This window comes from Protopterus annectens, chromosome 1.part1 (genome assembly GCF_019279795.1).
Source record: "Protopterus annectens isolate FY-2018-M chromosome 1.part1, PAN1.0, whole genome shotgun sequence".
NCBI classification, from domain to species: Eukaryota; Metazoa; Chordata; order Ceratodontiformes; family Protopteridae; genus Protopterus; species Protopterus annectens.
This window is the reverse complement of record NC_056726.1, coordinates 1,035,946,020-1,035,972,266: the sequence shown is the minus strand read 5'-3', so window position 1 is coordinate 1,035,972,266 and position 26,247 is coordinate 1,035,946,020. Positions and strand designations below refer to the sequence as shown.

The window sequence follows — 26,247 nt, the reverse complement described above, 5'->3', positions numbered from 1 at the left end:
GGCAGTAGTTCCCGGGGTCTGTAGTGGCTGCCCCCTTGTAGGTGCCCACATAATATTGTGCTGTGGGCCTGGACACTGCTGCTTGTTGCAACATATGGGACATTGTTCATGTGGGCCTTGCCACTTTTCCTTGCCTGTGTGAGGGACATTGCAGAGGTGTGATGACCTACAGATTCACAGAATGTAGGTGGGAATACTTCACAGGACAGGACATTTGGAGACAGCCCAACAACATGGGGGACATATCTCCGGAATTGTGGACAGATTGCTTAGGGTTTGTCTGGACATGCATTTACTGAGTGACTTCACAATTTATATACCTCTCCACTGGCATGCTGTCCTCAGACTGGCCACACGTTTGCCTGTTATGTTTTGTCTGTTCCCCAGACAGTTGTTGTCCTTGAAAATTTAGTGGGGGACTCTAGGGAATACAGTCAGTAAATACTAACAGCCACTAGTATTACTGACTTCATACTCCTCATAAAAGATATGTTACAACACACTAAGTAACATCAGCAACTGTCTCAAGTTATGACAGCAATATATCCGGTCTATGCCTGTGTGTGTTCCTCTGTCCCCAAACGATGTCAGGCTTTGTCCAGCTGTCATGCACTATGAGGCTCAGAGGTATTTAGTATCATTATTTCTTGCTTTCATTCCTGCTACCATTCCAGTGATGTAGTAGACCCCCAGACATATTACAGGGAAGAGGCCATAGATATGAGTCCTGAGCCCGTACATTCTGAGGTGAACTGTACATTTGAGAGGTCTGTGTATGTCTAGCCATTGTTAACAGACTGTCAGGATTGTATAGAAGTGTCATGTGTACATGTTATTTGGGCTGTGTATGGAGGTGGGTAGATGTAAGTGTTATGGCTCCTTTTTTATCTGACTGTGCATGCTGCTCCAGTTTCTGCTGGTCTATTGGCTGTGTTTGTAGGGGCAGACTGAGCATGTCCTGTACCAAGGTCAGGAGTCAGACTACACTGAGAATTGGGACTGTATATGTAGGGCTAGTGTGTTAATGGCAAACATGATGATGGTTTTGTTCACTGTACTATTAATTTGGCTTACCAGTATGTCACTGTGACTGTGGTGGAATTGGTTGTGAGTATGCACTTTCACACTGGTGTCTATTACTCAGTGCTGTTACATCCCTGTAGTGCCTGATATATTTGTAATTACATGTGTGTTCCTCCATAGCAAAATTGGGTTAGTGTTGTGTCAGTCTGACTGTAGTTTGTATGATGCTTGGTGACATGCTTATCAGCTCAGTGTAGTTTCACTAATGTGATGTTATGTCCAGATATGTGTAGGATGTACTGTCTGTCCCCCATAAGTTTTGTATATTTGTGATGCATCAGTGGGATGATGTGAGGATTTAAGTCACTAACTAGTGGGAAGTAATTGAGTGTTGGACTTGTGCTATTCAGCCGATATATGTTAGAAGAGACAGGAGGGTGTTACTGCAGCAACTGTGTCATCTTATCTATGCCAGTATTTCAGATATTTCCCCATTCCCATGGCTTTCCCCCACCACTTTGTCAGGCTTGGTCCAGATTCATTGCACTAAGGGGTTCTGAGCATACCTCTCAACTGGCTGGATTGTTTCAGAATGTCCAGGTTTATTGCAAGTATTTCTGGTCTGTTCCACAGATTATTTGTATTTCTCTGGTAAACCACTGTGATGATCTGAGGATTTCTGTCAGTAAATGATGACATACATTTCAGTTTCAGACCTCATCTTTCAGAATATGTATGCTGAAAGAAACTATGTTACTCTGTCAACTTTCTATATTAATAAGAGCAATATTTAAAATAGGTCCCTAGTTTTGGACCTTTGTCCCCCCATTTTGATAGCCTTTGGCCAGATTTGTTGAACTAAGAATTTGAGAGGTATGGTTCTGAGGCATGACTCCACTACATGTTATGAGCATATATATATATATATATATATATATATATATATATATATATATAGTGTGTATATATGTATATATTTTATACGTATATATCTCTCTATATATATTTATGTATATATTTTTCCACATATATGCATCTCCATACATAAAACCTGACTGATTCTACAGAATCATTTCCCTACTGTTGAATGCCTGTACTGTATGATATGTTTGAAAAAGCATCAGGAATTTCTATGGCTCAAATGGTGTAGTGGTTCGAGACTTGTCAGTGCTGATTATTTTGTTGCTAGGCAGAACAGTGTCTGATACAGACAGAGTGATTAAAGCAGTTTTCGGCAGTTGTAAGCAGGTTTGCGTGGCAGTAAGCAATGCTAACTTACTGAGAACTATGCGTACAGTCATTTATCCCTAGAAGTGCTTAATTTGACTTAGCTTCACTTAGCACTGATCACAAAAAAGCCTCGGTTGTAGGGAAATGGAGTAAAATGGAAAATTAGATAAAAGCAACTTAAAGAGTGCTTATAAAAACTTTATTAAACAAACAAAATTAATATAGAATCAAGTGCTTTCGTCTCCAAATATTAGAGACTTTATCAAGATAGAGCATGCCCAATAAATTACTACATATATAATACAAAAGTTAATTAGTGAACCAATCAGAATCAAGACTCATGAATAATTCATGAACAATAGTTGTTTCTACAGTTTTAAAGTCAAATGTCCATATAAACACATACCATTCACTCAAAACCTTATTGTTGTATGGTGTATAAAATATAATTCATATAAAATGTATATAAATGCAGTGGTGGTGCTGCAGTAGCATTGTCACCTCACAGCAAGATGCAAGACGTTCTCCCATTCGATTCTCAGATAGAGCGTCTTCTGTGTGGAGGCATACGTGAATGGGGTGTGCCTTCGTTGAAGGTTGTGCATCTGGGCTGGTAACTCGGCATGTAAAAATCCACTACCAATCATTAGTGGACCAGAGTTCCACTGTCGCGTCCCCTAACCAAGATAAGCCGAAAGACACAAAAAAACATAATATGTATATAAAATGAATAAAACCAAGGCTTTTTTGTGATCGTGGTCTGTTTTTTGGATTCTACAAAATTTTTGGTCATTTCACTTAGCACTACGCAAACATGCTTACTCCCGCTTGCTTCCGCGCTAATTTCTTTAAAAGAAATGATAAAGGGGTATTTGGAAAGGGGTGAAAAAGGGGCAAGCATAGGGGGAAACAAAGTGAAAGATAGCTAGGGATTTGCAGGATGGGTGTAGGGAAGGCCCATAGCTGTCCATTTGTTATACAGCAGCAGCTGTGCATTTCTACAGAATTTGGAGGGGAATTTTGACATTCAAACCCCAGAGAGAGGGGTGAGGACAACAATAATGTGTTGCAAGCCAACTGGACCAGATTACAAGCGTCCAGTGGATACGTGTGCGAAATGGACATCTATGTATGCAGCAATATTTTTTTTGGGTACAGATGTTCTTTTTTTTTTCTTTTTTTATAAGGTGAGAGTGGGATGTTGGGGAGGGATTGTATGTAAGTTTGGGGAGGTAGATTGTGTAGATAAACAGACAAGATAGCAGACAGAGGCAGTGCATGACACATGGGGAGTAAACACCTTGGATGAGGAGGGTGGTTGGGAATCGCAGGCTCATGAGCCTCCAAATGGCTGTAGTGGGACTGACATCCCCACCCATGGGCATTCACCACTGCAACTTCATGGCCCAAAAGGTGGCTGTGCTGAGGGCTGGACAGGAGGGGTGAACTGCTCCTCAAAATGCAGCAGGTGACACTTCATATGGCTCAGCCATCCATCCAGCTCAGAGCGGATGACGCTGTACACCAATCCCCGGAACTGTCTTCAGGTGATGGACTCATCTCCCTGCCTGCACCCGGGGGGGGGGGACAGGCCCCGTCCCCTGAAGCGGTTCCACCCAAAGGTTGGGCAGGGCGTGCAGATGATTAAGTTTCAGGGTGGGTCCCAGACATGCTGGGGCCCAGTGCCACAGTCATATGGGGTGGGACAGGTGGATCTGCTGGGATCAGTCTACCCAATTGTGCTATGATGTTGTGGTTTTCCAACAATTATTAGTTAGTTATACAAAAAGCATTGCAATATTAGTTATAACAGAATGCATGGGTGTTCCATTTCCCAACAACAATAGATTTGAAACAGTTGCATAGCCAACAGAACACATGTATAAATGGAACAACAGCAAACATTATAACAGCATGCCAGTTACATTGATGGCAACAGGCCAACCATGATAATATTTGAACAAGGTATAACATACAACCAATTAAATATATGAACAATAATATGACACATGTCCCCACATTAGGTTTTGAGAATAACATACAAGTTTAATGTGAATGAAAATTATTGATGTAGATTGGGTTGGGGGGAGAGACAAAAGTCCATTAGCAACTGTATAGGCTTCTGTTTTTGACAACTGTACTGTGTACTTATTGTTTAAAATGATACAATCTGTGAAGCATGGATTAGGAAACTGATATGCTGCCGGATACACTTCATTAAACTATACATATTACTATGCATGGTTCTCATCTTTATGCAGGGCACATTGCATATCTCATGTATATGTTACCTCAATTAGTGCATACTTGTAGTGAATAACCTCTTCATATTATATCTCTAATAAAATATAGCAGACCAAACACAACGGTTTTTGGTAAACAGCTTTATTAGCAGACAAATAGCAGATTACTCAATGAATGAACACTACTACTTCTACTTGGCACTAGATATTGATAGGTAGATCTGTACTCACCAGCCTGTCAGTATAAGCCTGCTGGTTATCTGCCCCTTCTGCTGCAGCTGTAGGGGTGAGAAACAAACATTATGACTACCTATCACATCCTTGGCCTAGAATACGGTACAGGTACATGTCTGATACTTACAAAATGCTGGAGCATGGTTCACCCTAGCATCTCGGATCCACTGATTCAAGAGTGCCCCCTTACTCAGCTTTAGGTCAGCATAGTGATGCCAGACCTGCTCACCAGTTTGGGGGATGCCAGTAGCACTGGTGAGGTCACAGGTGAGACGGGCCCAGGCCTCCACCTTATACTGGAAGCTCTGGAAATGGCCCTGCAGCAGTCTCGCATCATTGTTGGCCAAAAGGAGTCCAGCCATGACCCTGGACTCCATTATGCCTCAGAGCTGTGCCCAAAAGCGCATACCTTCCCCTATACCTGACATTTTGTTCCTGCACAGATAAGACTATAACAGGTTCTGGCTGTATTCCCACCTGTGCAGTTTAAATACGGCTGAATTCCTGCCCTTTCACACAATTGGACCATTTTCCTAAATGGTAAGCAAAGCTTAGCCTTGGTTACAGCAGCTAAGCTAAGTTAGGCAGTGGTTACACAGGCAATTGCTTTGCATTGCTTAGCTGTGTGCAAATCCACTCAACTGAGCTGACTGGTACTTAAAAGTAACACTTCTGGCAATGCTTAACCCAGCTAAATAATACTGAGCCTTGCTCAGCATTGGTAAGTTTTCATTTTATACAGTATGGACAGATTGAACACTGGGCGGTGCAGTGGTGCAGCGGTTAACGTTCTCACCTCACAGCAAGAGGTTCTCAGGTTTGATTCTAGGCTGGGGTGCCTTCTGTGTGGAGTTTGCATGTTCTCCCTGCGCTTGCGTGGGTTTCCGCCAGGTGCTCCAGTTTCTTCCCACATTCTAAAGACATGCATCTGGAACATTTCTCCTCGGGCCTCTTCTGAAAACAGGCTGTCTGGAGCCTAGTCGGACTTTCCCGGTCAACAAATTTAAAATTAAATTACTTAGTAATTACTGACATCTTCTTAGGTGTATATATTGTACTTTACATGACATAATATATCTACTGAACTACAACTGTGGCCCTGGTACACTACTGTGGTTAATAAATATCAACTTATACACACTTCAAAGTCAGCAATAAATGAAAGAGGGAAATATAGTACTTATAACTATCATGCATGTATGTATGTATATAATATATATATATATATATATATATATATACATATACATACATATATATATGTATGTGTGTGTATGTGTGTGTGTATGTCTGTAAACGATACGAGTGATTCCACAGAGCTTTCTCACTATTGTTGTATGCCTCTATTGCATGATAACTTTGGAAAAGCAACAGTAATTCCTACAGATCAAATGGTGTAGTGGTACATTGGTCTGACTATGGTGTATAGGGCCTTGGGTTCAAGACTTGGCAGTGCTGATCATTTTGTTGCAAGGCAATACAGTGGCTGCTGGAGACAGAGGGATAAGGGCAATATTTAAAAGAGGTCTCTAGTTTCGGCCCAATGACCCCCCCCCACACATTTTGACATCCTTTGGCCAGATTTGTTGCACTAAGAGGTTGGGGGTATGGTTTTGAGGTACGACTGCACTACATGTTATATATATATATATATATATATATATATATATATATATATATATATATATATATACACACACACACACACATATATATATATATATGTATACATATATATATATATATATATATATATATATGTATGTATTTACTTATATATATATATGTAAAACATATGTATATGTATATTTTATATGTATATCTCTATGTATATTTATGTATATATTTTTCCATATATATATGCATCTCCATACATGTATATATATATATATATATATATATATATATATATATATATATATAAAACCTGACTAATTCTACAGATTCTTTTCCCTACTGTTGAATGACTCTACTGCATGATATGTTTGAAAAAGCATCAGTAATTTTTATAGCTCAGATGGCTTAGTTGTAAATTGCTGTGGCTACGGTGTACAAGGTCCTGGGTTCAAAACCTGTAAGTGCTGTTTATTTTGTTGCTGGGCAGAACAAGGGCTGTTAGATACCGAATTATTAAGGCACTTGTAAGCAGTTGCAACCGGTTTTGTGTGGATTTGCGTGGTGGAAAGTGTTGCTAACCACGGTCATTTATGCTTACACATGATGACCCGTAGAAGGGCTTAATCCTCCTTAGCATCGCTTATCATTGCTTAAACCTGCTTCAACACACAAACAGGAATGGATTTCAAAAAAGATGAAAGGAAAGTACAATTCATATTATTTATCTCGTAACACTATAATACTGGTAAAATACACTACCCTAGTTAACAAATGTCATTACATACATCTTTGTAGGAAAATCAGCATATACAATTCGTTTAACAATGCTTTCCTATTTAAAAAGGAATGGCTTGCCTTAGTGCTCTAGCCCTGCAATTCAGCATGCAAAGCTGGAGCACTAACCACTACACTATTTTGTCATTGAACATTTTGCCTATCATTTTGTATTTGGAGCTTACAACTTGAAGTGCAAACACTCTCAGCTATGCTTAAACTTCAGTTACATGTGAAAAAAAAATTATATGATTATTTTAATGGGAAATATTCACACTACTATAAGTCAGTGGAAATAGCCACAGGAGATGTGTGCATTTCCGAGGTATCAGTTGCCAAATGTGTGAGGCAGCCCTCCGGACAGTCAGCTGAAATGTGTGCATTATCGATGTATGGCCAGCACTCTGTACAGCCATGGGAGATGTGTGCATTTACGAGATATCAGCTGTCAGATGTGTGAGGCAGCCCTCCAGACAGTCAGCTGAGATGTGTCCATTTGTGATGTATGGCCAGCACTCTGGACAGCCATGGAAGATGTGTACATCTGCGAGGTATCAGCTGCCAAATGTGTGAGGCAACCCTCCAGACAGTCAGCTGAGATGTGTGCATTTGTGATGTATGGCCAGCACTCTGGACAGCCACGGGAGATGTGTGCATCTGCAAGGTATCAGCTGCCAAATCTGTGAAGCAGGCCTCTGGACAGTCAGCTGAGATGTGGGTATTAGTGATGTATGTCCAGCACTCTGGACAGCCACGGGAGATGTGTGCATTTGCGAGGTATCAGCAGCCAAATGTGTGAGCCAGACCTCTGGACAGTCAGCAGAGATGTGTGCATTTGCAAGTTAGGCCCAGACAAATATGTGAGCCAGCCCTCTGTCAGTTTTTAGTGTTCGTGGACACTGGAAGGTCTTTTTTTCACCTTTCAGTGTCCATGGACACTGGAAACAATTAGGAAACTGCCATATGACACTTCCTGAGTGCAAGGGGTGTGTTAGCTCTGCGAGCAGTGCTGGAATACACCCCCTGCACTCCTTCATGTTCCGTGTTCACAGAGGAACAACAGTGGCACTCCTTCATGCTGCTGTGCTATATGAACAAAACCACATGCAGGAATAGCACTATTCCTGCACAGAGTTTAATGAATCCTGGGGATGGTTGTTTTAAAACCATTGTTCTTTTTATTCTGCTAAAAATTTATAGTAGTGTACAGGTTGTGATGCTCTTGTTTGTTTTCAGTCTTAAGTTCAGTTTTTAGTTGATCACACAACTACTGTTGTGTTGGAAGTCCAGAAAATTAACTTTTGTATCCTGTTTTCTGCCTCTTGCCTGTCTTGTGAACAGTATCATATTTTGTACAATGTTATCCTTTGCTGTTTTGTTTTCTGCCTCCTGGGCTGTATAGTAGACTTGTTCATGTACCTAGTTAATAAAGTGTATCTCTCTCTCTCTATATATATATATATATATCTATATATCTATATATATATATATATATATATATATATATATATATATATATATATATATATTGTACATTTACTGGGGTTGACTCATGACTTCCTTAATGTTTGATTAACCAATTTTCGCTTAAATGTTCATAACAGAAACAAAACAGGGTGCATTGCTTTATTATGGCAGCTAGTGCAGTGGATTACAGCTTTGAGCTGTTAACAGCTTGCTTTCTGTGGTCAAGTGTAGAGAGTTTGATTCCTTCTACCTCTATTTACTTACTGTGTGACTTCGAGCAAGTCACTTAATCAAACAATGCTCCTGGGTTATCACTGAGAAGGAGCCCTTGTGTTTAGAAGGCTTATCGAGTTACAGATGTGTGAAATAAATGAGAATCTCATAACAGGTTATGAAATATCTATAACTTTATTGGAGAAACTTTAGAATTTGAGAAGAGATTATGGAGATACCAGAAGAAGAATGATGGTCATGGATTGTTTTAAATGATCTCAGATGGGAAGTGTTATTGGACTACTGTGCTTGTCATTAATTGTCTGTCATGAACAGTAAGGGCATGAAAAATGCTGCTCTGAGGTGTACTTGTCATCAAAGGATCTGGATTTAAATGCCAATTGCTAAATTTATAATCATGTCATAACATCTGAAGCTACATGTTCTGGATGATCAGGTTAGTAGAGGCGCTAAGATGCCAAACTGGTTAATACTTGGTCATGACATGGGATAGATGGGATAGACAACATAGATGGAGATTGGGCAACTCAGGAAACACAAATGATTAGCAAGCATGTCCTGCAAATGCCAAACAGATGTTTCAATGAGTTCAACACCCACCTCAGAAGAACTTTTTTCATATATTGGTGGAAATCTGAAGTCTCAGTGTACCTAGTTCATGATCTCAAAAACTAAGGAAGTGCTAGAAGGTAGGAGAGAAAGATGATTAGTGCATATAATGGTGGTATCCCTAAAAAAATTAATGGTAGGCAGAGGCAATAGTTAAAGACAGGTTCCTTCCATGCAGTACTATCAGGAAGGTCTCACTGCAAACTATGAACGCAATAGTTGTAGCAGTCAGCATAACAAATAACCTCAAATGAGACATTGTCATGAGTTAGGGCTATCATTTTCAGGAACTGCTGATCTTAGTGGGCATGAGTTTTGGAAACCACTGATGAGCTTCGGCCCAAATATATAGATGAGATCCCAGTTCTAGTAAACATTTCTGGGGGTGGCAAGCATTCGAAAGTGAATGAATGCATTTTGGAAGCTCTGAGTGCACTGGATATTATCAGGTCATCATGGCTAATGCATGTTATCATTATTGCATGAAAGGTGGCGACAGTACATCTGAACTGACAAACTAGGAAGTTTGTCCTCATTTCAGAAGGATGTATTTTACTTATAGAGGGATCGGGCTTTTCATGATTCCTCAGTCAACTTATGTTGTGCTGCTAGAAATAAGACGTCATCTTAAACAGGAGGAGCAGTGTGGATTCTGTGTCCACACAAAGATGTCAGATGGTTGGTGGGAGATTTCCTTCAGGTTACATGGGCCTTGCTGAACAGGAACAAAAACATATGAATGTGTACCCTGGAATGCATTATAGGATACAATACAACTGTATTGAGTCCCAGGGCTGTAGCTAAATGTCATTTAGTCTGTACATTTGCAGAATGAGAGTTGTATTAGCATTTTCAACATTACATCAGACACATTCACAGTGGGTGGAAGACCGTGCTAAGAGTTTGATATATACATCATATATCTTATTGAGAAGATATCATGACACCACCAATGTTTGCAGAGTGTCTATGTTGAAGAAACGGTGACTGCATTATTATTACTTGGAAACAATGTTGTCCTCTTGGCCTTAAGTAACTGTCATCTCTAGCATGCAGTTGAAACATTCACTGCTGAATTTAAGGCAGGTGTGATGAAATCACCACTTAAAAATCTGACACAAAGTTTCTCTCCCAGAAAAGAACAGACTGCCCTGTGCAAAATAGAGGCACACCTTGATGCCAAGTGGAGAAATTTAAATATACTGAGGCTTTCTTCCCATGACTAATAAGACTGGAATTAGTAGAGTGACTATCAGATGGACACAGCAGTATCACTAATGTAGGTCTAGTTCCAGAATGTGGTGCTGAACTTAGAAATGAGTTATGGCACAGAGTGTTGAGTTAACTATTCAGTCTATGCTCCTTTTTCTTAGCTATGTTGTTAAATGTTACAATGTTGTTAAAATCATGAGATCATAAATAACATTGCTGGAGGAATACTTTCTGCACAACAGTGCTGGGCTCACTCTCTGTGACAGAGAAAGGATACTGATGGATGGTTGATCCCTTGACTGGAGCTAGAAAAAGCAGTTTGTGCACTGATGTTATGACAAAGAAAAAAGACATGTTGGTCTGATCTGCTCATACGTTCATAGGTAGGTACTAGGCTATTAGCCCTAGGGTCTATATAAGCCTAGCCGAAAATGTACCCTGGTTTTCGCCACCCAAGAAAATGATTTTCCCGTGCCCCTGTTGAGCAGAGCCACAGAAGTGATCCCCGGGGGGAATTTTCTATTTCCCATCCAATCATCAAGATTTTTCTTGAAGAATGCTAATGAGGAGCTTTGTTTGATGTGGATAGTTAGTTTGTTCCAGAGAATGGGTTGTCTCTGGGATGAATCTATCCCTCCAGCATGTTTTGCTTATTGTGGTGACAAAGTTTAAGTCCCTGGAGCATGTAGCTCGGAGTGATTGGGATTTTTCCAAGTGGAGCATGTCCAACAGCTCTGGGTTTGACATAGCTTTGTATGTTAGACAGAGATTGCCTCTGAGTAGGCGATATGCAATGGAGTAAAGCTGGAGTTTTTTGAGACAGTCTGCATAGGGCATCTGTTTGAGGCTGGTAATCGTCTTTATGAGGTATTTCTATGGCCTTTCCAGTTGTTGTAGATGTCTTGTGAGGTACATACCAAAAGGGACGTTGTGCTCTATAATGGGTCTAATGATTGATGAGTAGAGGGGAACAATGACCTCTTTTTTTCTGGATGAGAAACCTTTTGTGATGAGGTGTGCCACGTAGAAGGGTTTCCTGACTACTGTGGTGATGTGATTATCAAAGGAGAGACTACTGTCCACCTGTGTCCCAAGGTCTCTTATCACACTTACTGTGTTAAGTAGACTACCGCCTATGTGGCAGCTCATGGGTACAGAGTTTTTACCAAAGGGGATGACAATGCAATTTTTGGCATTGAGCTTGAGGCCATGTCTTTGACACCAGGCATCTGTCTCAATGAGGCCTTTTTGTAGGATGTCCACATTGTTAGGAGTTTTGATTATGGCTCGTAGTTTGCAGTCATCTGCAAACTTCATTAGCCAAAGACCTTCTGTGTTAGTCTGTACTTCAGAGAAGTAGATACTAAACAGGAGAGGACCCAGGACTGAACCCTTTGGTACTTCACTTGTCACTGGTCTGAAGTCGGATTTGGAGTTTGCTACTTTCTCAGTGTGGGTACTGTCAGTGAACCTGTTGGCAACCCATCTTGTGACATAGGGATTTATATCTAATTTAGTGAGTTTGTTTATAATTCCAGAGTGGGGGATGGTGTCGAAAGCCTTGGCGAGATCTAGATAGGCTGTGTGAACCACCTTACCCTCATCTACGGCTTTGGTGATGGCTTCAAAGAAGTCTATCAGGTATAGGAGACATGATCTGCCTTTTACAAACCAGAGCTGGGTGGGGTCCAGAGTTTGGAGATGACCAATGTCTTTGTTTATAAGTTCCATGATGATATGTTCCATGGCCCTGCAGACCAGGCTTGTTAGGCTAATGGGGCGGTAGTTCCCAGGGTCCTTGGTGGCTCCTCCTTTGTGGAGTGGGATAACCATTGCTGTGCACCATTCAGTGGACACAAAGCCTGAGGTGAGGCTATGATTGAACATGGTACTTAGGTGGGATGCCAGTTCGTTCTATACTTCATGTAGAACAAAGCCTAGGATGTTGTCAGGTCCCATGGATGCTGTGTTCTTGGCTTTGGAGAGTGTGGTTTTTACCTGTGCAGCTGTCATTACAGGAACTTTGCATTCTTCCGGTATAGAGATGGGCCATTTAGGGGGGGGGGTGAGAGGGGAGTAAAGTTAGCACTGAACCTGTCTGCCAGGATGTTGGCAATATCAGATGGGTCTGTATATTTAGTGCCATTGTGCTGTAACTCAGAGCAGATCTGAGTGTTGCCATTGAGATTCTTGACATAGCTATAGAATGCTTTGTGGTTGTCTTTAGAATCAGTGGTGATTTTTTTTTTTCATAACTAGCTTTGGAGGATTTTATGAGGGATCACAGCTTCTTACTGAGGCTGACCAGGGAGTTCCTCCAATCATGGGATTTTACTCTTTTTTGCAACGGTTTCTTTCTTCTGTTGTAGAGTTTGTTTATGGCAGGGGACCACCAGATTGGCTTCCTTTTTTTGGAGACTAGCATCTTGGTTCTGTTAGGGATTGCACGATCCATGTACTCATGTAAGTGCTTATAAAGTCCATCTGTGTGGGATTCAGCAGTCGTACCTCTATTCTCCGTCTGCCTGAGTGTTGTGAAGTTTGCCACTTCTGTCTTAAGAAGCATGAAGTTGGCTTTGGAGAAATGTTTTTTTTCTTTCTGGACATTGAACAGAATGAGCTGCTTATCATTGCTAGCTCATCTGCACAGTTTCTAATACTGCTACTATCACCCTCAACCGAATTAATATATTATAACTAGATGAAAGCTTTACTAAACAAGAAACACAAGTTCAGCTATGGACAGAAATAAGATGGTGAGTGGGAGATTTTGTTTTGAAAAGTATTTGAGCTCTTTATGGCAATGCAAAGTCTGAATGTTTTGAAACAAATTAAGGAAATGTCTTTATGGCAGAGATGGACACATGCAGCCATATAACTAACATTAAGAAGCAAGACTGTCACCAAGGGATTAGCCTGGCAATCCTAGTAATTTGTGTTAATATTCCCAGTTAGGAAGCAGCTAGTCATCGGAATATATTAACATGTACGTATGTGGGAGGATGGGGTCTATACCAATGGATCTACCTTGACAACTGCCTTGGTCACTGGGCAAGATGACTTACTATGTGTGGCTGTCCTGTGAAGAGAGTTTCCTGACTTTTAAATAAATTGTTAAGGGATGGGTAATGTAAGGAGTTTATATTTCAATGTGCATTAGGATGTGCTTTAGTAGATTAGCTTTTTGACTATAGGTGTAGTTAATGCTTTTTCTGAATGTCACCAAGTGTAGCTATCAGCAGTTAAGAATATACACTGATACATACATCACACAGTTATACAGATGTTTTAGATCATGTTGATCTGCTTAATAACTATTTTTGTTCCATAACAGATTAAATCATTTAACAGGTAGATTAGTCATTTACCTGCCCTGTTCATTTTCAGTATTGTATATATAATGTTTGAATAAACACATGTCCTGGATGTTTAAGTGTAATAATTTCATCAGAGTTTTTCATTTATTACTCAAATGTTAATTAAAAATTCAGATTTCTATTTTTTGAGATATTCATCTTCTGAGTTACTTATGAAAATGACAAGAAGGCGTGTATGATTTCCCTACTATTTAAATGTCTGTTCTTGTTTTGTTTCATAGCTGTAACACTATTAAATGGTCCTAATCCATGTGCTGGGAGAGTTGAGGTCTATCGTAACAATGAATGGCACACAGTATGTGATGACGGTTGGGGAATGGAGAATGCTGCAGTTGTCTGTAGAGAACTAGGATGTGGAGCTGCTGTTTCAGCACCAGCAAAGGCTCTCTATGGAGAGGGAACTGGAAAGATAATGCTGGATGATATAAAATGTGTGGGATCTGAATCTTCACTGGAACAGTGCCCATCCAGAGGAAGGGATGTATATAAGTGTGACCACAGTAAAGATGCCGGAGTTGAGTGCAGAGGTACTTGCATGTGTTGAACTAAATTGATATAATCACAATAGTATAACTAATGTTTCCATCATATCTTCTATTTATGACTGTATTTCTGTAGAGAAACTATGTAGTCATTTAATTGTCAAAGAAACAGCATAAAGCAGTAATGAAACCTTTGTTGAAAAGCGTGTATACCACTCCAATGTTACTTATTTTAGATGTTTCTCTCACTGCAAAGTAGGAATTATTGAATGTGAAAGGAAGTATAACAGTTGTACATATTGTTTCAGTTTTGTATTTCAAATCACACCACCTTAGTATATAAAATTAGAGTACAACATTCTTGGAGTCTTTCCAAAGATGGGACTGTGATTATGTTTTCTTCTGACATCACAAAGTACATTTAATTCAAGTCCTTCACCATTTAACAGAAATAAACCATAATTCTGAAAAGTGACAACATGCATCATCAAAGTAATTTGCTTTCAAAAATGCCATAAAATAAGAAATTTATTGTGTTCAGCCACCAAACCAGATACGAAACACTAAAGATGGAGGAGTGTCCATATTCACCAAGGATATTCACACCACCAGGTTAGTTGCCCAACACAATGAGTCTGAAATTCTCCAGGTGCAACTAACACAAGGTAAGACTGCAATCCAAACTGTAGCTTGCTACAGATCACCCACTATGCCTCAAGATTCTCACTAAACCTTTCTAAACATACTGGAAAATATTAAGATACAACCAAAAACCCTAATACTGGGTGATTTCAACTACCCTGCCATTAACTGGGAAAACTACTCGTGTACCAACACCTTTGCCCAACGGTTCTTGGAATTCATAAATTCCAATGCCCTGGATCAACTAATCCATACTCCCACCAGGGGCTCCAATATCCTAGACCTGGTCATTACCAACATGGGAAATCGATGCTCCACACCTATGGTCACCCCCTCGTTGGACAGATCAGACCATAAGCTAATCACCCTTAACTTCCACATCCCACCCCCACCCCCCCCAGTAAGGAAACCTCCATAAAAAACTACTCCAAAGCCAACTTCATGCTACTCAAGTCAGAACTTACAAACTTCATGACACCCATGCAGACGGGAACTGAAATGCGATCGTCACTGAAGTCGAATTCCGAATGTGCGAACGGCAAAACCTCGCCCCTTTTTGACCCATGGTAGCATGGGTGTGGAGGTGTTGTGCGGCTGGTAATGTCGAACATCGAATGTTTTTCGACATTTAAAAATTTTCGCAGTTTCGGTTCGCGCAAAACACGTCGAAGAAGTGGCCGTTCGACAAAGTGCAATCGCCTATTTAAAGGTAAACCGTTTAATCATACCCTCACCTCAGGCTTCATGCCCACTGAGTGGCGCACAGCTACAGTTATCCCACTCCACAAGGCGGGGATCCACCTTGGATCCTTGTAACTGACGCCCCATCAGTCTGACAAGCCTGATCTGCAAGGCCATGGAACGTATTATCATGGAACTTATAAACAAAGACATTGGCAACCTTAAAACACTGGACCCCACCCAGTTTGGGTTCGTGAAGGGCCGATCTTGTCTCCTGAACCTGATTGACTTCTTTGAATCAGTCTCCAGAGCCGTGTACGAGGGTAAGGCAGTCCACACAGCCTATCAAGGCATTTGACACCACCCCCCACTCTGGAATCATAGATAAATTACTAAGCTGGGCATTAATCCCTACATCACTCGATGGGTTGCAAACTGGCTTACTGACACTGTAAAAGTAGCTGACTCCAAATCCATCTCCAGACAAATGACAAGTGGAGTACCTCAGGGTTCAGTCCTGGGACCGCTCTTGTTTGGCATCTACTTCTCTGAAGTACAGGCCAACACTAAGGGACTCTGGCTAACAAAGTTCGCAGATGACTGCAAACTGGGAGCCATTATTCAATCCCCAAATGATGTGGATACTCTACAAAAGGGCCTTACAGAAACAGATGCTTGGTGCAAGAGCCATGGGCTCAAGCTCAATGCCAATAAATGTATAGTTATCCCCTCTGGGAAAAAACATGTACCCATGAATTACAACATAGGTGGCAGTACACTAAACACCAAAAGTGTGATAAGAGACTTAGGGACACAGATGGACAGTGGTCTCACCTTCAATAACCACATCGCCACAACAGTCAGGAAATCCTTCTGTGTTTCACACCTCATCACTAAGGGCTTTTCATCCAGAAAAAAGGAGGTCATTGTCCCACTGTACTCATCCCTCATTAGACCCATTATAGAATACAGTGCCCCATTTGGTATGTACCTCTCAAGACATCTGCAACAAATGGAAAGGCCGCAGAAATACCTCACTAAAAAAATCACAGGCCTAAAGCAGATGCCCTATGCTGACCACCTTAAAAAACTCCAGCTATACTCTGTCGCATATCGTCTACTCTGAGGCGATCTCTGCTTAACATACAAGTTGATTTGTGTCTAGAGGTTAGATCCAAAAGGGAAATGGGCTATTTTCAACCCATTTTGGGTCACTCTGTCTCAGAGAATAGCTACCCCAGGAGTGACAGCCAACTTAGAGGTGTATACCATTGCAGTTTCATTACTACCTTTAGCATGGATGCTAGAGCTATAGTGTCCATAATCCAGAAAAATTGGGGTTTGTTGCCAACTGAACTAACAGGACCCAATAATTTAGGGCCGGCCCCAAAGATTACATTCAGGATGGGTCTGAATATCAAGAACTTGTTAGAAAGGAAAGGTGGCAACATGACTCCAAGAGCTGGCATGTATAAGTGCTATATGTGCAAACGTTGTAGATATGTGAGGTCAGGCACATATTTCATGATTAGGGACACCAAGTACCTTATCAAAGGGAGATACAATTGCGCATCAACACACGTGATGTAGCCCGCTTTTGGTTCGTCATGCCCAGCTTTTTATGTGGGCAAGATGGACAGGAGATTGAATGAACGCATGTACGAACATTTATATGCGATGAAGAAGATTAAACTGGAGAATGCCCTAGAAAGTCATGTCTACAATCACCCTGGCCATGATTTTACATTTATGATCATTGACCAGTTGAACTATGAATTGGGGGACAGAATCCCTGAAATCAGAAATGAAGGAGCTTATGTGGCAGTTGAGACTTGAAGCCTATCATCACCCCAGCCTCAATAGTACGTTATCTATCAGCTGTGTCCTTAAGCTGAGGAGTATGAAAAGATGATGCATGGGGGGTATAACATCGGGTGTAATTTGGACATAGGACTGGCTGAGCGATCTTGATATATATTTTATACCATGTTTGGTAGATGGAATGTCTTTTTATCACCATTTGAAATATTATGGCATTTTTTTTTTTTTATTTATTTTAATGTGTCAGTATTATTATGCGTATTTGGTTCAAAGTAAGTGTGCTTTTATAATATTATTAACTGTCGATTGCATTATTTACGTGCTATGTAAGGAACAGTATTAGTTTTACAGTTGTATATTTTATATCACATACAGCTTTTTATATTGTGTGTTTATGGGAGAGGAACATTTTAGTTAGATTGAAGCTACTTGTGCCTGTTCCTTTAAGGTAACTGGAGGGTGTGTTTTGTAATAGACTTTGCTTGCAATGGCTTTTTAATGCAGCAGCACTTAAGTGTGAGTTGTTATTTTTCAAAGTCTGAAGAAGTTGGTGCAGGGTGCCGATGAAAAGCAGTTTCGTGGTGCTTAATAAAACTGAAGTCATTCATTTATTGGCGTCTTGTTTGCTTATCCCTTTGGAATTTAAAAAGACCTGCTTCAGTGAGTTTGGCTATCTGGCTGTGTTTATCTTTGATGAGTTTCACCTCTCTGACTGTGCTTATTGGAGGTGTTTAGTTCTGCTTCTTGGAATTAGGAACTGTGCTGGCTTAGTAGCAGCTTGTTGCTTTTGCCTTTGACTTCCAGAACAAGCATACATGTGTTTGGGAGGCGTTTAGTCCTGCTGTTCAGCATCAGGAGCTGTGCTGGTTTAGTAGCTGTTTGTTTTTTCTTGCCTTTGATCGCAATAAACAAAACATGCTGGAGGGATAGGTTCCTGACCCAGAGACTCCCCAGACTCTGGAATAGACTGCCCATACATGTCAAGCAGAGCACCTCTTTGGCCCACTTCAAAAGGAACCTTGATGATTGGATGGGAGAAAGGAAATTCACCCCAGGGATCACATCAGTTGCAGTGCTAGACAGGGGTCCAGGGAAGTAAATACTGTGGGAAGAAATATCCAGGAAATTGTTATTGTTAGGCTTCTATAGGCCGTAGGGCCAATAGCCTAGTACCAACCTATGAACCTATTTCTTCAGTTCCCCAAATTAAAACTTGATAAATCATATGGAAGAATTAATTCATTTGTTTGAATAAATTTGTTTACTAGGTTAAAGCATTTAATGGACTGATCCACAAAAGGCTTACCTGCAATAAAACCAGGTAGCAGAGCAAGGTCACTATTACAATGAACAGCTGTGTGTGTGTGTGTGTGTGTGTGTGTGTGTGTGTGTGTGTGTGTGTGTGTGTGTGTGTGTATATATATATGTATATATATATATATATATATATATAGATCTTTGGATCTACTTTTGAATATTGAATTACCAGAATCCCAAATCTTAAAATATCGAGCCCGGAATGTTGAACATGCAATAATCTGAGATTCCAAAACACCAACAACCAAAATGTCGAAAAACACAAAACAAACCCAACCTCCCTGCTGTCCACTAGTACAAGCTACTCTAACAAACAACAAAGATAATTATCTACTCTGCATTTACCCACACCCCCTGCTACTTAAATATATCAACTCTGAGATTGCACTAAAATAAAAAAATTGTAAGTATATTGATACGAGCCATTCACTGCAAATGTAAATTACCTCTGCCCATAACACTTTTTCCATGCTTTCACATAAAACAAACATCCACATTCCTTGAAATAATCCAATTTGTACAGTACACTTACCCTTCAACATTAAAAGCGCAACTTCCTTTTCAAAGTTCACAAAATTCCATACCAACTTCACAGCCGCCATACTTTTCTTCAAATATTACTACACTTTAAAGGGATACTGTACTGTAATTAACTACATTTCGGGATTTTGCCATATGATATCATGCCCTTTCAAGAATATAAACTTTCAACATTCAGGTCTCAGTATTTTAAGATTTGGGATTCTGGTAATTCAATATTCGATATTAGATCCATATATATATATATATATATATATATATATATATATATATAGAGAGAGAGAGAGAGAGAGAGTGCGAATGAGAGAAAAGGAGAGAGACAGCGAGGATTATGATTGGGCTGCTCATCGTAACCTGTTTATTATATGTTTGAGACATAGATGCCAAGAACACATTATTGAAAGAATGGTGAACCAATGATAATTCTTCTTAGTTCATAGAGCTTTGTCTGCTCCATGTACTACTAGGTACAGAAAAAGAAGAAAAAAATTTGCTAAGTGTTTTGCTGGCTTTTAAAGCCATAAAACACTTAGCAAGCTCTGTAAGAAATGCAGTGTAACGCATCCCTTATGTTTACACTCACCCTTCATACCTGTCAATGGTCCAGATTTTTTCAGAATGCTCATAGGAGGTTACTAGGCTAGGGCCTAGGGCTAAGAGCCTTTACAAGCCTAGCCATGTTAATCCCAAGTTACCCATCTGTCCTTATTAAGTGAACTTATTTTGTAGAGCTATTCTGTGGTCAGCACTGACTCCCCCTGTCCATGAGGAACATGGGTATCACCCCTGGGGTGACTTTGTGGTCTTCTATCCACATGTCCAGGTTGCACTTGAATAGGATGTGTGGGGAGCTCTACTTTACATGAATTGGAAGTTTGTTCCAGTGGAGCAGCAGTCTCTGGGAGACATGTTCTGTTAATGTCACAGGCTAGATTAAGATCCTTAGAGTGAGTGACTCTTGTGCCATTAGATTTGTGTATGTGAAGCATATCCATCAGGGCAGGGTCAGAGACTGCCCTGTAGGCCAGGCACAAGTCTCCACTCAGCAGCCTATATGATACAGAGTACAGTGACAAAGCTTTTAGTCTATCCATGTATATCATGGTTTGGAGTCCCTGTATTTTCTTGATGAGGAACCTCTGTGGTCACTCCAGCTGCTGTAGGTGTCTGTTAAGTTACATGCAAAAGGGAGCACTGAACTCTACTAGTGGTCTGATAAGAGTTGAGTATAGTGGGGCTATAACATTCTTAGAGCTGGATGCGATGCCCTTACTTATGAGGTGCACAACATGGAATGCTTTCCTAACTACAGTGGAAACTTGGTGGTTGAAGTTCAGATTGCTATCTACCTGTGTTCTTAGGTCTCACACTACTGGATTTGAGCTTAAGGAGGTGTTGTCAATACTGTAGTTAGTGAGGAATTTTACTTTGCCAAAGGGAATATTAATGCACTTTTTGTGTTTAGTTTTAGACTGTGGCTTTGGCACCAGTCATTTGTCTGTGTTAGCCCTTCCTGTAGTATGCTAACATTGTTGGAGGACTCAGTGATTGCACCCAATTTGAGTGGGGAATTGTGTTGAAAGCCTTGGCCAGGTCAAGATAGGCAGTATGCACCGTCTTACCTTCATCCAGGACTTTGGTGACTTTTTCAAAAAAGTCCATTAGGTTTAATAAGCATGATCTCCTCTTAAAGCCAAATTGGGTTGGGTCTAGATTCTGAAGGTCACCTATGTCCTTGTTGATAAGGTCCATAATGAGATTTTCCATGGCCTTGCAGATGAGACTGGATGGATTTATGGGTCTACAGCTCCCAAGGCCTGTTGATGCCCCCCCCCCCTTTGTGCAAGGAGATTACTGTTGCTGTTCTCCACTCTGCTGGAACAAAGCCAGTTCTCAGGCTATGGTTAAAAAGGGTACTAAGTGGGTCTGCTAGGTCCTGTTTGAGATTGCTTAATAAGCATCCTGGGATGTTATCTGTCTCCACTGAGGCTGTGTTTTTGGTCTTGGAGAGTGCAGATAATACCTGATTTCTAACGATACTAGGCAGAGGACTGGTGTTGGGTATGTTTTGGGGTATGGCCAGTTGGGCCAGAGGTGTGAAGTTCGCACCATATCTGTCAGCTAGCTGCCTGGTAATTTCCTCCAGTGCAGTATGAGTGGTACCATCTATTACCATTTCTGCATAAAGTTGGGCATTCCCTTTTAGGTTTTGGACATAATTAAAGAATGCGTTATGATTATCCTTAGCTAGGGATGCTATTTTATCTTCATACTTAGCTACAGAGGATTTCAACAGATTTCTGATTTGCTTGTTCAAGCTGAGTAGATAATTCTTCCTCTGCTGAGTCAGTTTTTTCTTATTCTTAGACATCATTTCTTTCCTCTTGTTATATAACCTGTTTACACTTGAGGTCCACCAGAGTGGTTTGTTTTTTCGTGAGGGCCTGGTTTTGATCCAGTCAGGTAAAGTTGAGTTTATACAACTGCTTATGTATTTGTACAGGGCATCTGAGTACACCTCTGCATAGGAGTCATTGTTGTCTATTAGTGTGGGGGGTATACAACTTTTTATACCATTGCATAATAGTCTGAAGTTAGCTTTGGAAATGTTCTTAATTTTTTTTTGCACCTGTGGGAGTGTCAGGCCTAATAGTTACTTTGAACGAGACAGTTTTATGGTTCAACCTTACCAGGGAAGGCATCACACAGGGGGGAATGCAGTGACTCCCAATGTTAGTGAATACTGTGTCTAGGGCATTTGAGCCCCTTGTGGAGGTGTAGACTATCTGTTCCAGAGCATTTTAATTAAGAAAGTCAACAAACCTCTGGGCAAACGTGTTTGCACTCTTATATGTCACCCAGTTGATGGAAAGATAGTTGAGATCAACCATGATTAAGATGTTGGTCTCTCCTGAAAGTGATGCTAATAAGTCCAGGTAGGTGGTGTGCTTTTCTTGGTTCATGGTGGAGGACCTATAACTAGCAATGATTTGGTAGCGTATTTTGCCTAGACTTAATTGGACATGGAATAGTTTGAGAAAGTCATACTGTTTGACCAGTCTTGAGGTGTAGGTGCACTTGGCTTTAATGAAGATGGACACCCATCCATCTTTGGTTCTTTCTCACTCATTTTGAGGACTGAAAGTGTGGAAGGCATTTGTAGCTTTGCATGGCTGGTGTGCTGTCCACGGCCTTAAACCATGTCTCAGTGACTGCACAGACATCAGAATCTTCCAAGGTGAGGAGTGCTTCCAGAGAGTGCAGCTTCATGTTTAGACTTCTAGAATTAAGCTGCAGAACCTTGAGTTTGCCTTGAGTGGATTTTGTTACATTGCAAATTTTGTTCTTTTGACATTGCCTAAAAAGGCACTATGGGGGAGGCAAGCACCTTTTCCAGTATCCAAAATCCTAGAGGAAACAGGTGAAGACCATCTCTCACAAAGCAGCATGGCCTATTGAACATGTCATCCTAGGCTGACAGATATTGGATCCCCTGGACAGCCACCAGAAGCAAAGCCAATTGCTGAAGTTGATCATTTTTGGTTATACTGTGGCATCATCCTGAGAAAAGGTAGAATGCTGCTTAGGGCTAGGGTCATACATGTCTGGGACACATATTCTGAGAATTTAGTCATGTCTCTGTTCATATAGTCCAGATTGGTTCATCTCAAGTCTTTCACCACAACATGAACTATGACTGAGTCATCATGGTACTTGTTGAGTGTCTTGAGTGCATGGATGTTCTGATGGATCCTGGCACCTGACAGGCAGCTAACCGTGATGTTCTCCTTGTCCAGCCTGGTGAGGGAGACATCTGTGTGTCTCACTATGGAGTCACCTATGACCAGGACATTTGGTTTAGAGGTGTTTTGCCTTATAGGCTTATTTATTGAGACACATTTGTATGTGTTATTATGTGCAGTGGTTTCTCTTTGTATAACAGTGTGTACACTTTGTTTATGTTTGGGAGGTCACTGAACGTTTGGTAGACTTCTAATGAGTGCCTTCATGTATGTGTATCTATGTGTCATGTCTTTAGTTTGTGTGAGAGTTGAAGTGTACTGTCAACCTGTTTGGTATGCAATTTGTTGTTACATGAGAGAAGTGATTCCAGTTTCACAGTTTACAACTCTCACATAAGGTATTTGTTTGCTGTAGGAGTAAATGGTTGTAAGTATACATGATGCCATTACTATATTGCCTCAGTATTCCTATGTCATGTAAGCTGGGTGGAGAAATGATGGGAAACTGTCTGTCCATTATAGCAGGTTTTTACTGTATGAGTTATTAGGGAAAGGAGTGGGCTAGACTGACCAGTTTTTGCACAAGGAATATCAAGCTATTAGGTAAAGGAGTGGGCTAGATCGACCATTTTCATGCTAGGACTATCAAGGGTTGTTAAACTGAGGGTTGTTGAGGATAGGAGTGGAAACACTGCTCAGTGTGCAACTAAGTTGCCTTTAGTGCAACAGAGAAACTTGTGAGGGTTCCACTGACAGTTGTCTAGGGAAAAATTATGTTTCAAGATCTTTGCGTCTATACATGATTCCGCTAACTCTCACTGAGTGATGTGCAATGACAAGCAAATGTAAGACATAAATACAGTCAAAATTAAACAGTTTTAAGCTAAACTGCCAATAGGAAAGTTCACAGTGAACCTTCCTCCAGCAATCTCCAGCTCAGATAAAGCTGGATCCACACTCTTTTGCCACAAGGGTGTAGGGGTGCCTTTCCTAATGTAAGATAGCTGGTTTAGTGCTCAAATATAATAAAAATAGGCTAGATTCAGCAGGTCTGAATCAAGACTATGCTACCTAGACTGAAAATTCAGTTGAAAACAAGTGCAAAAATATGCAGTCATAACAATAAAAAAGCAGAAAAATGCAGTGATCAGATACAATGCTATTTGAACAGTGCAAAAGAGACAAAATATAGTTATTTTCTTGATGCAGAAATATCAAGTGTTTCCCCAACCTAGACAGACCAGGCCTAACTCCCAGTGTAATAGATGAAAAATTCACTGATCTCTTGATGTAAAAACAAGTGCTTGCTAAAGAGTAAGAGTAAGCTACTTCATGCAACAACTAGGTAAAAATGAATTCAGATCAAGTAAATCAGTAGAAAAAACAATGAGAGACAAAATAAACTTTTTCAATACTAGCACAAGGAAAGGCAAATAAATAATTCAGTATTATCAACAGCAGTGTAGAAAGGGAGAAGCTTATTAAGCTCAATTTAGAGTAGAAAACACTAACAGGGCATCACTAGCAGTGACTTAGTTTATGCAGGCTTGAAATATTTTCAGTAAAAAACAAAGGACCAGAAATTCACTATGTATTTAAGTATCACTCAAGAGACAATTAACCAATGACAAAACATGTGAAATATGCAGCCTAGATAATTTAAATGTCTACCTCTCACATAGAGCAAAAACACCACGCCAAGCAGATTTCTTAAAACAGAAAACGCAATGGAGTAGGTAAAAGACAAAGCAGCTTTGTTCCTTATAAAGTCTTTGGTTGACAAATCACTGAGGACTGACTACATTTGAGTTTCAGAGTTCCTACTTTTTTAGGGGGGAAAAAAAACTTCTGGCGAGCCCTTCCTGTTATTCTAGCTATTTTCTAAGTTTGTGAGAGGAAGGTACACATTATTACTATAGACCATAGTACAGCCACTGTCATTTCTTGGTTAGTACTGGCAGATTTTTTTGCCTAGCACTAGACCTGACCTTACCAGCCTTAGCAGGATGCTTAACATTTGTTAATGTTGTATCCTGTGTCACTTTAGCACTTAACTCATGTCTTTTTTCGAAGTTCAGAGGGTAAGCACCACACTCCATGCACTACATATATATTCCTTCCACTTTTCACAATTTAATATATGTCTGAATAATGTATTATACTTAGACATTTTTTAGTTCATAGAAATTATTCCTTTAATTCAAGACAAGTTATCTATTTTGTTTATCCAGCATTAAATGGAGGACAAGCACTGCAGTTTGCAACATGACCCACTCATTTAGTGTTGCACTCATAGATCCAATCTGCTGCAAAGGTTTTGTCCAGGTTTTCTTGCCAATAATAATGTTTGTTCAACATAAACCTAATGATTATTTTTTTTTACAATAAAAACTTTCATGTTTTGGAAAAAGTTGAACTGGACAATAGGCAGGGGGAAAAGAAATGAAATGGCAGATTAAGCTGACTGGATATCCCCCTTCTCTTGATTAAATCAGTTTCTAAGTATCAAGCCAAAATTGAAAAGTAGACATATTTTGTAAACATTTTTTCTTAATATGTTGTTTTTTGTATGTATTTTATCATGCTTTATGAGTTTATGTTTATGATTTGTGTGTGAAAATTGCTAACATGATTTTTGAGTTTTTTTCTCATGGAGTTGGTATTCAAAGAGAATGAAGTAGGACGAGTCATGTGATCCTTCTGACCTTTAAAAATGTGTGGGATGGAGTTTTAACACTATTCTGATGAAGCCTTACTACTTTGCAGACAAAAGCACTTTACGTTGCAACATTGAAATACACATTAATCATTAGTTCAGTGTCCATGGGTCCTGTGCAGAATTTTTGGTTATTGTTGCTTCTCAAGTGATGAAATTGATTAACTATTTAATGAGGTTGGTTTCTTTTAGTGCCAGTCTCATGAAGTCCAAGAAAAGGAAAGGATAAAGGCACACTGTATTTTTAGATAAAAGAACCATGGATCCTCACAAGATGAACTTCCT

The 26,247-nt window shown here is 40.2% G+C and overlaps 1 protein-coding gene across 1 annotated transcript in view; it reads left to right on the top strand.

Moving 5' to 3' along the window:
- Window positions 1–26,247, top strand: part of LOC122815307 (deleted in malignant brain tumors 1 protein-like) — a 567,314-nt gene that overhangs the window by 183,693 nt on the left and 357,374 nt on the right. The window contains 1 exon segment of the mRNA XM_044087692.1: window positions 14,242–14,547. Within this exon segment, the coding sequence (XP_043943627.1) occupies window positions 14,242–14,547 (306 nt within the window).